This window comes from Xiphias gladius, unplaced genomic scaffold, assembly GCF_016859285.1.
Source record: "Xiphias gladius isolate SHS-SW01 ecotype Sanya breed wild unplaced genomic scaffold, ASM1685928v1 HiC_scaffold_1483, whole genome shotgun sequence".
Classification (NCBI taxonomy): domain Eukaryota; kingdom Metazoa; phylum Chordata; class Actinopteri; order Istiophoriformes; family Xiphiidae; genus Xiphias; species Xiphias gladius.
In genome coordinates, this window is record NW_024401814.1 from 88,659 (window position 1) to 102,462 (window position 13,804).

Consider the following 13,804-nt stretch of genomic DNA (forward strand, 5'->3'; position numbering starts at 1 on the left):
ACTTGCCAGACTCGGAAACCCTGAATATTAACATCAAAAGTGAGAGCGAACCCTCGAACAAGATGGTGCTTGCAGCCATTGCTGCCTTTAGGGCGGAGGAAAACTCGATCAAATCGGATATTTGTGCCACCGTAGAAAGCTGCATAACAGAAGTACGTGCTACCATTAGGGGTGAGATTTTATCCCTACATAAAAGTATCCAGAAGTCTATTTCAGAACTGAAAATGCCTTAACCAAACATGACTTAACCCTGACAGAGTTAGAGAAATGTGCTACAAACCACTCTGATACCTTCTCTACACTTCAGAATATAGTGGACCATTTGACAGCAAGGAAAAAACAACTGGATGAAAAATTTCAAGACCTTGAAGCACGTTGGAGAAGGAACAATATTAGGATCATGGGAATACCGTAGGGAAAAGAAGGACCAAAGACTAAAGACTTCATCTCCCAACTCCTAGCTGAAGCGTTGTCTATGGAGGAGAAACCTCCAATAGACCGAGCACAAATAATCATTTAGCAGAGACCTAAACCAGGAGACCCACCGCAACCTTTCATCTTGAGATTACATCATTATCACATTCATAAAGAAATATTACGGAGGGCCATGGAAAAGAAGGATTTGGAATACCAGGTACTAAAAATACACATATTTCCAGATTTCCCCCCTTCTGAGAGCAGCATTCACTAAAGTTAGAGATTTTACGAGGAAGACCATATGTCAGATATGGAATGTTGTACCCGGCCAGACTGATGGCGATGCATGGAAATGTGAAAAAATAATTCACTGACCCCAAGGGAGCTTAGGATAATGCAGAGCAACATTTTGGACTGCCACTGTAGGTAACAAAAGGGATACACTAGGCAGGTTAAATAATATAGACTATCAACCTCAAATCCCATGTCTGAGAGGACACTGGACTACGGGCTGCCTATATCGACATCCACATTCCATCTTGAAAAAAAATGAGCAGACACAGACTTGCCGGTCAAATGCCATTGGAACGATGAGCTTTCAACTTTTTTCTTTTTTTTCAAAAGTGCTCCATGTTTGATTTACTTAATAGACTAAACATATGTAATAACTGAATAGGGGAACCAACTGAATTAGTTAATTGTTTATTAGCCTACTGGTTTAATTTGCACTCAAACGGCCTTGGCCTCTTCAAGTTCTTAAAATATACTGCTCTTTTTTCTTTATCATAATCTAACAATTTCCTAGATAGCCTATCATAACTTTTGCACTGCTCTATTGTCTATGATGCCATTTGAGTAAAGCCTTGCTCACATCCAATGCAAGAATAACTTCTGTCGGGACTTTGAGTTGTACTTAAGTTGTTACATACTTGTTTTTGTTATATTCAAATCTACTAAAACTGACGAGTTATTTGTCCAGAGGAGAAATAGGCTAGTAGTTGCTAAGGTTAACAGAGATTAATAGTAACAGCCTGGGGAAGTAATAGATTTTAGTTTGATTCATTATTATTTATTTGTTCATTATTGTAATCATTATTTGAATAGTTCCTGGAGTACACTCATGTACAAGTTTGTTTATTATCAGCTCCGTATATTTTTGTTTTTCGCTTGTGTAGATTATTTTTCCAGGGAATTTACTTGGGGTTTTAAGAGGTAGATGGGGATGGGACCCAGTCATCCTACTACTTTAAAATTACAATTTGGAGGGCTAATCAAAATAGATATTTACTTTGCAGCTTTTTGTGAAGTCAATACAAGATGATCTGAATACTGAGGGAAGGAGGAGAGGTCTAACCCTAGCTAGTTGGAATGTGCGTGATCTGAAAAATCCAATAAAGGGAGGGAAGTTTTTGGTCATCGTAAGTCATTATCACTAGATATAATATTTTTACAGGAGACTCATTTAAAAATTATTCTCATACCAGACTAAGGTGCAAATGAATAAGACATATATACAGGTAAGCAAGAGGTGCAGCAGTTATGATGAGGAAAGGCATTCCTTTCATTCATAAGCCACGATATCCAATAAAGGTCAGTTCTTGATTGTGACTGGTGAAATATATTCTACACCTCACACCTTACTGAACATATATATGCACCCAATATAGACAATCCATCATTCTTTATGAAAGTGAAGTCCCTTATACCAGACATGTCCCTAACAAATCTTGTTATTGGAGGGGATTACAACTGTGTGTTAGATCCGTGTCTAGACAGATCTTTTACCCACAGAATATATTAAAGCAGTACGAGTTTCTTCCTTAATACTTTCATTAACACTACTAATATGTCGGACATCTGGAGAATCGGGATCTGTCTGGCAGAGAATATTTTTTCTACTCAGCAAGACATAACTATATACACCAGGATAAATTATTTTCTCATTAATGCAAAATTGATGTTATATGCTAAGAATGCAAAATATCAGAACATTGTGTTCTCATATCACAGTCCTCTCACTTGTACTTTAAATATTCAGAATATACAGAAACCACAATTATGTTGGAGGCTCAACCCTCTGTTATTAACCGAAAAAAAACTTGTGAGATTATCTAAAAACTCAGATATGCCTTTACTTTTGACACTAATGACAATTCAGAGACCACCCCTTCTGTACTCTGCGAGGACATTAAAGCCCTTCTTAGACATTGTGTTATTTCATTTACTATTATTTCTAGAAAGAAGAATAATAAGGCCAGATTTCTTGAAATAGATCATTAAATCAAGCGGTTAGACAAAGAGAAGGACCGGACACCTTCTAATGAACTACATAAAAAAATATCATCCCTAAAATATGAATATAACAAGATACTCTTAGCAATGGTTAGCAAAGAACTTTTATCCACCAAACAAAAATATTTTGAATATAGTGACAAACCACAAGGATTTTTAGCACAGCAACTTAGAAAACAGAAAAAAGATTGCACGAAACACAAAATTAAATCTGACAAAGGTGAGGTTTTGATGAAGCCCGAAGACATTAATGGCCCATTTAATCAATTTTTTAAAAACCTGTAAAAGTCATAAAACATTACAGATTAAAGTGCTATGCAAGATTTCATAAATAAATGCAACCTTTCTTATTTAGATGGGGGAGAGTCAGTTCAGTTGAACTCTGAAATTTCTGTAGAAGAAATTACAAGAGCCATTACTTCACTTTAAAGCTGATGTTGTATGCTGATGAAGTTTTGTTATAAGTCACTCAGCCACAAGTTAATATTTCGAATATACTCAACAAAATCAATTCCTTTGGGACCTTCTCTGCATATAAGATAAACTGTAGTAAAAGCGAGCTCCCTTTTAGCATATCTCCAGAGAAATTCACATATATAGTAATTTAGGTTACAAAGTGCAACACCTCTTTAGTCAAGGCAAATTTTCCTCTATTATTGTCTAAATTACAGTCAAATATACAGTTTTGGAAGACTTCAGATATCATTACTTGGCAGAATTAATGCAACTGAAATGCTGTTTTGGCCCCAATTATTGTATTTATTTCAGAGTATCGTAGTGTTGCCAGCCAAATCCTTCTTAAATAATTAGACTCAATCGTAGTCCCATTTCTATGGAACTACAAAACACATGGATTTGGCATGAAACACCTTTGCAAATCTACAAGAGTAGGGGGTTTGGCACACCCAAACTTTTTATTATATTATTGGGTTACAGATATTAGCATTATACATACTGGATAGATGACAAAGCGTATTATTTTTTATACGTATGTTCGAACGTGAAAACGAAAAGAGCAAATGGCAATCTAACTGTACAGTGGCATGAAAAAGTTTGGGCACCCCTGGTCAAAATTTCTGTTACTGTGAGTAGTTAAGTGAGTACAAGATTAACTGATTTTCAAAAGGCATGAAGTTAAAGATGAAAAATTCTTTTCAACATTTTAAGCAAGATTAGTGTATTATTTTTGTTTTTTACAATTTTAAAGTGAAAAAAAGGAGAGGGGCACTATAAAAAGTTTGGCCACCCCAAGAGATTTGAGCTCTCAGATAACTATTACCAAGGTCTCAGATGTTAATTAGCTTGTTAGGGCTGTGGCTGGTTCACTGTCATTGTTAGGAATGGCCAGCTGATGCAAATTCCAAAGCTTTATAAATATCTGACTCTCCAAACCTTGACCCAACGATCAGCAGCCATGGGCTCCTCTAAAAAGCTGCCTAGCACTCTTTAAATTAAGATAAATAAATAATTAAAATAAGGAACGGTTGAGGTCTGGAAGACCAAGAAAAGGTATAGAAAGAACTGCTCGTACGATTGCTAGAAAGGCAAATTTTGACTGCCAAAGACCTTCATGAGGTTTGCATAGGAACATTTAAACAAGCCTGATGCATTATGAAAACAAGTCCTTTGGAATGATTGAGTTATGATAGCACTTTTTGGCCACAATGAGTAAAGGTATGTTTCGAAAAAAAAAAAGCTGACGATGAAGAGAGGATGGCTTTTACAACAGGATAATGATACTTAACACAGATCAAAATCCACAATGGACTAACTCAAGAGGCGAAAACTTTCCCATGGCCCTCACAGTCCCCTGACCTAAACATCATTGAAAATCTGTAGATAGACCTTAAAAGAGTAGTGCATGCAGAAAAGTCCAAGGATCTCACAGAAGTAGAAGCCTTTTGCAGGGAAGAATGGGTGAATATCCCTCAAACAAGAACTGAAAGACTCTTAGCTGCTACAAAAACGCTTTTACAAGCTGTGATACTTGCTAAAGGTGGTGTTACTAAGTATTGACCATGCCGGGTGCCCAGTCTTTTTTTTGGGCCTTTTTCCTTTTTTTTAATTTTGAAACTATAAAAGATGGAAATAAAAAAGTAATCTTGCTTAAAATGCGTTATTTTTTAATTTCATGCCATTTAGAGAGAAGTTCATCTTTTACTCACTTAGCTATTCAAAGTATGGAACAGAACAGAAATTTTGACCAGTGGTTCCCAAACTTTTTCATACCACTGTATATCTATATGGCTATATGTATATCTTTGTGCTCGTGTTTGAGTATATATGTCAACATGCTTACTAAAAACATTTGACAGACAAATGAAAAACAGAGCTGAGAGAGAAGTTCAACCCAGTTTACGTACTCACCTTCACACAGCTAACCAATCACTGAGTGAGGTTGGTGTGGATGTCGGATCGCCTGTTATAGAAAGTCCCAATCCAACATTAAAACGGTATAGGGGGGAGTTGGTCTCCGAAGCTATCTGACCAACTGATAAGCAGTTTCTGTCTGCATCTCTTTGTTAACCTAGATGAACTGAAACCAGTTGCATACTTTCCCAAGAAGCCAAAAAAGCATGAACAAGCATACTCAACATCCAGGGAAGAGGCTTTAGCTTTGGTGTCGGCTGGGAAGTATTAAGAGGTTTATGTTACTAGTGATGACAAGATAGTGGTTTATTCAGACCACGGTATATTAGCATGCCAGTGCCTTAGCATTCAGATGGAGCCTGGTGTTGTAGCCTTATAACACTGAGGTCAAGCAAATTTCAGGCAAGAACAACGTAGTAGCTGATGCCCTATCCAGGGGCTGAAAAAATTCCAGGTTCAGGCTGATGTAGTTAAAGTTATTGTGGTTAAAGTTTCTCTAAAACCCTAATTGGAAAGATTTTCTTGTGAAAATTGTCTTGTATTCATGAGAGTATAGTTTATTTTAGATGTATGATTCTAAAAGGAAAAAAACTGAGTAAATTCTAATGAGTCTGTCCAGTCATGTCAGTTTTTTTTTAATTTTAGTTTGTTTTTGTTTGTTTATTGGGGGAGTGACTGTCACGGTCACAAATTGTCATTTGTTTTGTTTCAGTGGCTGCAAGGTTCAGGAAAGCAGGTCTCATGTAATATGAGTCTGTCAGAGAAAAAGACCCCAAGGATTGACAATAGAGGAAAGAGGGAGAAGAGTTGCATGCTGCCGAGAGTGTTACTGTTTTTGTAAAGACCGTGGTGGATAGTGAATGATAACCCTCGTACCTAAAAGGATAGGTTTTTCAAGTCAATTTAGTCTTAAAACCATAGTCAAGTGCCCGTGTGAGCACTGCTGTAGTCATTCCTCCTGTTCATACTGGCCATTAAAAGATCCCGTCTGAATATGCCTCCAATATAACCGATGGGGCACAAAATTCATAGTCCTCATTCTGTCCAAAATTATATTCCAAACTTTATCTGAGGTCAGTGTGAAGTTTCAACAGTCAACAGTTAATTCATCCAAAGTTAGCCTTCTTAATACAGAAATATCTCTCTCTGTTGCCACAGACACTGTTTGAATGCTGAGCTGCAATGGAGAAGATTTCATACACAAAAGAGTTTAATTTAGGAAGATAACCACTTAATTTGTATAGGCGAGACTGCTGAAGCCTCATTTTAATTTAATATACATTTGGAATGTATTTTTGCACAAAACAAGGACTGTGGATGTTGTGCCTCATCTCTTAAACTGGAAGTGCATTAGGAAGGGATCTCATAATGTCCAGTGTGAACAGGAGGAATAATTGCAGCAAACAAAATCTCTTTCAATGTGCACGAGTGCACCTGACTATTGCTTTAAGACAGACTTGGAAAATGGTGAACCTGTCCTTTAAGTATTTTGGTTTAGCTTTTGTTTGCGTTGATTTGTTAACGTAAATGAACTGAAACCAACGCCAACTCACTATATGGTTGGCGACATGAAAGAGGACTGGGCCAGCCTGCCTACAGACCGTAGTTAAGAGAAAGAAACAATATTGCCAGTAAAAATCTCATCATTCAAGATAACAGCCATGAAAGTTGTACCAGCCTTCTCTGTTGACTGTAGTTTTCCCTCCTCAGAGGCCAGGACATAGACCGAGGGAATGTTGAAGAGACATGCACCAGTGTTACATTAACACATAGAGCCAGATTTGGTCCAAACAAACTGCCTGCAGGTAAGTGTCACTTATCTCAACTGCTTTGCTTTGCATAAGTTGGTTACATACTCCAGTTAAGAAACGATGACATTCACAGGATGACATGTTCTTCATAGATCTTCTGATATGGCACTAAGGCTCATGATATACCTGTTTTATAAAATTAAATTGGCTTGCCTGCTGACTTTGAAACAGTACATTTCTGTTGCTTACTAGAACATAAATGTACAGATATTTTGGATAAGGATCCATTATAATGTTGTTTTAAAGAACTGTGACTGACTGTACTGAGGGGACATTTTAAAGTGTAAAAACAAACATGTCAGTGGACATGTAATAGAGATGCTTTTGTTAAAAATATAGTGAGTGTTTATAAGTAAATCTATCCACATATTTCAGCTGCGTTCACTAAAGAAGACAATAGTCTTCAATATGCATTGTTTATCAGTTTAAAGACATTATGGAGCATTTCATAGACCGAAACTGTGATTTCACTACTGTTCCTTATGACACTGAGCCTGCACATTTCCTATCTCTCTACCTGCACCTGATTAACTAAACAGATTTCAGCGTTCAGCCGCTCTCGAGCACACCTGAACTCATCTGACAAAGTGGGACTTTGAGTCCCCAGGAGCAGGATTGAGAATAACTGCATTACAACACACATCCTGCCACAGTGGCCATTTTTAAACACCCTGCTCCACCATCAAATTAGATTTACATTCTCTATGTACATTAAGAGATTCTAAGCACAAATTGGCCCAATGAAACTGCTGTATGCTTTTATTGTGTATGCTGAGAATTCGCATAGCCCCCATACCTGTGTCAGAGTAGACACACTTTGTGTGGAGTATGTAATGAGCAAGTGAAGAAAATTAGTTTGCATACACTTTACAGCCTTTTGATTTTAATAATGTGCTGTGGACATGCACATGTAACTCACACATTTATGCATTTCCTTACTGGGCAGCAGATGCTTTGGCATGTGTAGATTGCTACTGGCAGTTTTCGTGATATCTAATGACACTCTGTAGGGGGGTATGGAGAGTCTTGGTGTATTTTGGGTTTTGGTGAGTTGTAATCTGTATGTCAGCATCATGTCCTACAGGTGAGCTGGTGTCAGTGTCTTTGAATGAAGTGGTACGGCTGCAGTGTCCTGCTGCATCGCGGCTGTCCCAACAGCTGTGGGAGCGTCCCAATAGCCGGCTGTCCTCAGATCTGTACCTGCACCTGGGGGACGGGAGTCTGAGTTTTGTGGCCACCCCCGCCACACTGGGCCACTACCTCTGCCTATCCACCGAGAACGGCTACCAACAGACTATGGCCATCTATCATGTCAAACAGAAGAGCAGCCCCATGGCTCAAACTCCAACCAGCTACACCTGGCCTCAGACACACTCCATAACCACCACACAGGCTATGGCCAGACCCGGTCCTGGAATGCACACCTCTGTGGGGACTTGGCCTAAAGGAAAAGCAACAAGACAAGGAGAGACTGAGCCAACACTTTCCAGCAGGGACACTCAGGTCATCACCAGACAGCTGAGCAGGAACTTGACCCAATGGACAAAGGAATCTGGGCAGAAAGAGACAAAGTTTCGGGAAGGGGAGCCTTTGCAGTCAGCTCGAGGCCCTTGCTATGTAAAGGAGCTGGTAGTTGTGTCAGTTCTGCTGGTGCTTTGCCTCAGTTTGCTAATCACCATGCTTTTTTATGTCATCAGACAGCGTTTCCACAGCCGAACAGCCCCGCAGGCAGGAACTCCAATAATAGACTCTGACAGAAGGACCCCTGTGGAGCAGGAGGCCTACAGCGAGAACCAGTTTCTGAGCAAACGCAATGGAAAAACCCCACACAGCGGACAGGCCAGTGGCCTAGGTTGTAATGGGGCACTCACAGGCTCTAATGGGCATTTGCCCAATATGCCCATCTGAACAGTCCTACACATTTAAACTGTTACAGATGAGACTAGAGGTAAGTGGGGGGCCTCCCAGGTACCAGAGTCATCATGGTGACTGTCAGTCAGCCGAGTGAGAGGTTTTTTTTGCACAGCCATTCACAAAGTACAAAGATTGTGGAATCCTGTGATCCTAATTGGTAACATTTTGATCTAATAAGATGGAGAGACAATTTGTCGTTTGTACTTAAATGCTGTCACATACTTCTTTGTTGTTGCCAGAAGCCAAAACACATTTGCTGTGATGTCCTGAATGTTTCACTTACTGATGGGTACAAGCTGATCCAACTGCAGCTGGTTCTTTCAATATTTTTTTTTCAGTTTTCGATGCAAAGCAAGTGACCGCTACAGTTATGCAGAACATAATCTAACAGAACTGTTAGATTTTTAAATTTCCATTAGAGTCCAGGCCTATGTTCAGTAAACTTCTCACAATCCGACATTTTACATACAGGCAAACCAGACATGGTTGTGTATGCAACTCTTAGGGAATACGGTTATATTTTGCTAATTTGATTTGCCAAACACATTTTAGAGGAAGCATATCTGTGGCACAGTTTTCCTCAGTCCAGTGAGTATGATAATTTGTCTGTGAGATGGCATTAAAGACAGAATGTGAACGTGCCCTGGCTACAGTTAAGGTGATGTTTGGTGGAGCTGTTGGACAATTCTCACTGATTTCCTGTGAATCATACACACTGGGCCATTTGGACACTATCAGCGCATCCATATCACCTCTTCCACTATGACACAGTGCTGCCACATCATGCAAAGAGGCTCTCTTTACATGATGTGGCAGCACAGTACAGTAGTGACGTACCCTCAAGGTATGTCACATTGGCCTTATTTCATGTCTCCTCGCTCCACGGGTGACTCAGACATTGATCTGGTCCACCATCATGAAGGGAGTTTCAGTTCCCTTATTTCCTTTTGGAGTAGCAAGGAGGCAGCCCGGAGGAAACATGAGCGATGATACAATAGAAAATTCTTCACCTAAGTATTTTACTGGATTGACACACCCCTTTTACTAGGAGTCTGTGAGCGACTGGACACTGCGACTGATTGGAATGATCTGATGCTACTGTTTTATGCAGAAATACATAACAGATTCAACTCAGGTGTAATATCACCACCAACTTTAGATTTATTTGTGTTCTGACTCGCTGTTCAGTCAAAATGATTGGATCTGAGGTAACTGTGGGTCTGATTAATAAAGGAAGCATAATTCTTCATTCATCAGAAAGAATGTTTTTTTTTTCTAACCTGTATCGTGTATAATATTACAGAAAGGGAGAGGAGAGGCTGATGTCTTTCAAAAGTAAAAATGTTACAATTAAATATTGGTATCTATGAGGGTGAACATCCCTGTCCATCATGTAGAAAGTAATTTTTGATGTGAAATGTATTTACATAATTTCCACTCTCCCTAAGATATATATTTAACTAAATTGTTTCTACGAATTGCAAGACATTCTCATCATAACCTGGATATTTACATAGTGAATTTACAAACAAAATAATGAATAAGTAAATAAAGGGTTGCTTGCTTTGTGCTTTCATTGTTTGGGCAGTAACTTTACAAACTGTGGTCTGACAGTCTGTTCACAATAAAAAAAATAAAAATACAGGTTTTTAATTAATGTGCAGCTGCTTGTCTAACTGGTTATATAAGGGGAAACACAGAGACATTTCACAGTCACTTTGGTCATGTTGGAGGACGTCACTTCAATGTGACAGTGTTGCTGGCAGCAGTAACCATGTGCCCTTATTAGTATTTGGACAGTACATCGTGTTGTCTAAGGCATACAGAGTTGTTTAGTACCTGCAGACTGACAGCTGAATCACATCTGATCCAGCTGTGATTCAGCTGTGCTGTCATCATCAGAAACTGACATGTCTTCAAATGACAGTTCAGAGAATAGGAAGCCTTCTCTAAGCAAGGAAGTTATCTATAAACATGATTCCTCCCTCCGCACATCTTTACCTGCATCCAAGACAGGGTGAGGGAAACAATGAGACATTTAAAACAAATGAGAAACAGCAAGGGTTTCTGTAATCTGGATAGGGGATTAAGATGATTTCACATAGAATTCTCCAGGAGAATGCTTATTTGTTGGCCATGTATCAACATAACTGGAATTTGCACCAGAATCCAATAACCAGTTGTTGCATTTTGTTTTTCCATTCAACACCTGCGGGAGAATGAAAACAGATTTGGTAAGGTTAATGATTAACTTGAGGAGGTTAACTTTCCGTGGTTAAGAAACCTGACTGAATACTTTTCTTCTCCATGGAAAATCAGGACCAAATTACATCACTGATAGACTGTTTTCATATTAGCACAGATGTTTGACTCTGAGATGCTGCATAAATAAGCCTGGTTAATATTTGACATCTTGCTAACTCTGAGAAATGCTTACCTTTGTAATACCTTCAGCACAATTATCACTTCTTTGTATCGTATTGGGCTCACTGGCAACATTTTCAATGTGTTTTGGCTACTGTATTTTTAAATGACATCACTATGCCCATTGCGGTGCATGGCACTATGATGACCATACTGCTCATTCAGATGGCCAGCATCACTGATGAAATGAAAATCTAGAATGAATAAAGTCATCTATCATATCAACAAACAAATAAATGCTATTCTTAAGAAACCATACAGTACCTTAGTGCAATTGCAGTAACGTTTGTATGTCGATATTTGTCTCAAGTCATTGACGTTTCAGAAATGTTATTTATAAAACTAAGTTATTAATTGCAAAGGTGGAAAAATCTAAAAAAAAATGGAAGATAGTTAAGTCCTCTTTAAAGTGTTAACAGATCTTTAAATTAATGTTTTTGTCAGTTTAATTATCCTTGCAATGCCATGATTTTGTAGTACATTTGTAAATGACAGAAATCCTGGTATGGTTATTTTAAGGCATATTGATCCTCTGGTGTAAAAATTAAATTTAATGTCAAGTTTTCTCTTGCTGTTGTCATGAAAACGGTGACTGGTGAGATATTTCATAAAGGGCAGGTTGTGAGTGCTGTAGTGTACTGAGAGTTCGTAAAATGGATGAGGCCCGGATGCCTCTCAGGCCTGAATCCATATGGCTCTGTGGTGTCACCTGGTGTTTTACCTACTCTTAAAAATCAGTATGGCTGAAAAAACTGCAGCTTATAAAACCTTGTTTGCATGTACAAGATCTTGTACATGCTCAGCAAGTACAAGATACTTAAAGAGACGGTCCAACATTTGGGAAATAAGCACCTGGCTTGCCAGTCCACTCATGTTTGGCCAGTAGAGGGTGTGCATTGATGTTTCTTGTTCACACCAAACAAACCAGCAGGCGGCTGCTGTGGGAAGAGGTAAACAAAACAAATATCTTTTGATCTGTAAAACATACTGGGAGTTAAGTGTTTTGTAGTTGGACACTAGCTGAAGTAATGCCTGTAACAATGTATTGCTTCATATATTCCCTGTAGTCTTTTAAAATGTATGAATTCTACATGAATCTTTGTACAGCTGATACATGACACATTTCTCTCATTACAGCAGTGTGTTGTTCATTATAAATGAACAATGGCAGATGATGAATCTTGCATGTTTTCCCCCAGTTATGGGGGAATGACTGTGATGACTTCTGCAAATCTGAAAGCAACTTAAATCTACCAGGAGTTGAAAAAAAAAGCCCCCCAAAAACAACAAATCTATCTCTTTCACATTTTAGAGATAAAACTGAGATTGATTCATCTTTTCATCAGACTTTTAGTTAAGACAGCAAATGAGGATTTCCCTAAATGTCAGGGTGATCCTTTAAAATATGAAATGATTTGATTCAGATTTGTTGCCCACTGAAGGCTTTCTATCCATCCAGTTGTTTTGCTTTGTTATTCTTACTGTCACCACACATTTATTGAGGTGCAGAGGGAAGATCTTTGGAACTTATATTTCTCTTTTGCTGAAATATTCCTTTGTCCTTAACAGTTACAACCTATTGGGGCAAAGGAAAGGGGAACAATAGCTGCCAGATGCACAATCATTTGTCATGTGTCAAGCGTTTTCTTTATTAACTTGGGGAAGGACCGTGTCCATGTAAAGGTTTCTACATCATCCAGTCAGAGCTATCCCTTGATAAACTGCACCAACATACAGTATTTCTAAAAAATGTACAATGAATATAAGGTCCTGATATCCGAAAAAAAATATCTTCAAGGGTGAAGTAAAGAATTCCACAATGATCTAGTGTTGACCTGATGAAAATCCCTCACTGGACATAAATGTGATATCTCTTGAGATGTTATATTATTAAATATGACTCCCTCCCACCAGCTGCAGCCCCCTTAAAGTTGTGATTTGTGAAAAAATGCATTTCCTATTTCCACAACATGACACTGAACACAGCTGTCACAACAAGACAAAAGACCTGCTGGGTGCTGGGATGGCAGAGAGAGCTCAGTAAGATGGTTTGGGCTGAAAAGATAAGCCTGTTAATGTAAGATTTCCCCCCAGTGTTCTGTTCCACCTCAACGCACACATGTAAGGAATTAAAAATAGTCCTACAACTGACTCTAACCAACCACAGCACTGTGGCTGCGCACTGCTCCTACATACTTGGGATGGCTCAAATGCAGTGAACACACTTCCCTATAGAGCTTAAAGAACTGAAGAGTTGACATGTTAATAATAATCTGTTAAAATATGAGTAAGTACTGAAGAAGTGAGGGAGAGCAGTGCATTTGCCTGCATTTAACATTTCTTCACTTCACTGCATGTCCATCAAATCCAAAATGAGGCCGTGTGGATTGCTCAGACTAAAAAGTTGCATATTACCTCACTGTGGGCCTTTTATGCAAATTGCAAATGTAGCTCTTTCTACAGCATATACACAGTGTTCAGTACCTTAACAAACCTAAGATACTGCACAGTAATTTAAGACTCATTGGCTTTTCTTTTAGCATGATGAATCATGAAGCTACTGGACTCTATACTAC

At 38.6% G+C, this 13,804-nt stretch overlaps 1 protein-coding gene across 2 annotated transcripts in view; it reads left to right on the forward strand.

Annotated features, from left to right (window-relative positions):
* Positions 1-11,747, forward strand: part of sema4ab (sema domain, immunoglobulin domain (Ig), transmembrane domain (TM) and short cytoplasmic domain, (semaphorin) 4Ab) — a 44,301-nt gene extending 32,554 nt beyond the window's left edge. The window contains exons 14-15 of one of the 2 annotated variants that reach the window (XM_040123253.1): positions 6,790-6,884; positions 7,960-11,747. In XM_040123253.1, coding sequence (XP_039979187.1) covers positions 6,790-6,884; positions 7,960-8,798 — 934 coding nt within the window. In that variant the 3' untranslated portion in view covers positions 8,799-11,747. The remainder of the gene's footprint in view (positions 1-6,789; positions 6,885-7,959) is intronic. The other variant, XM_040123255.1, reaches the window with a different exon arrangement.
* The last annotated feature ends 2,057 nt before the right edge of the window (positions 11,748-13,804 follow it).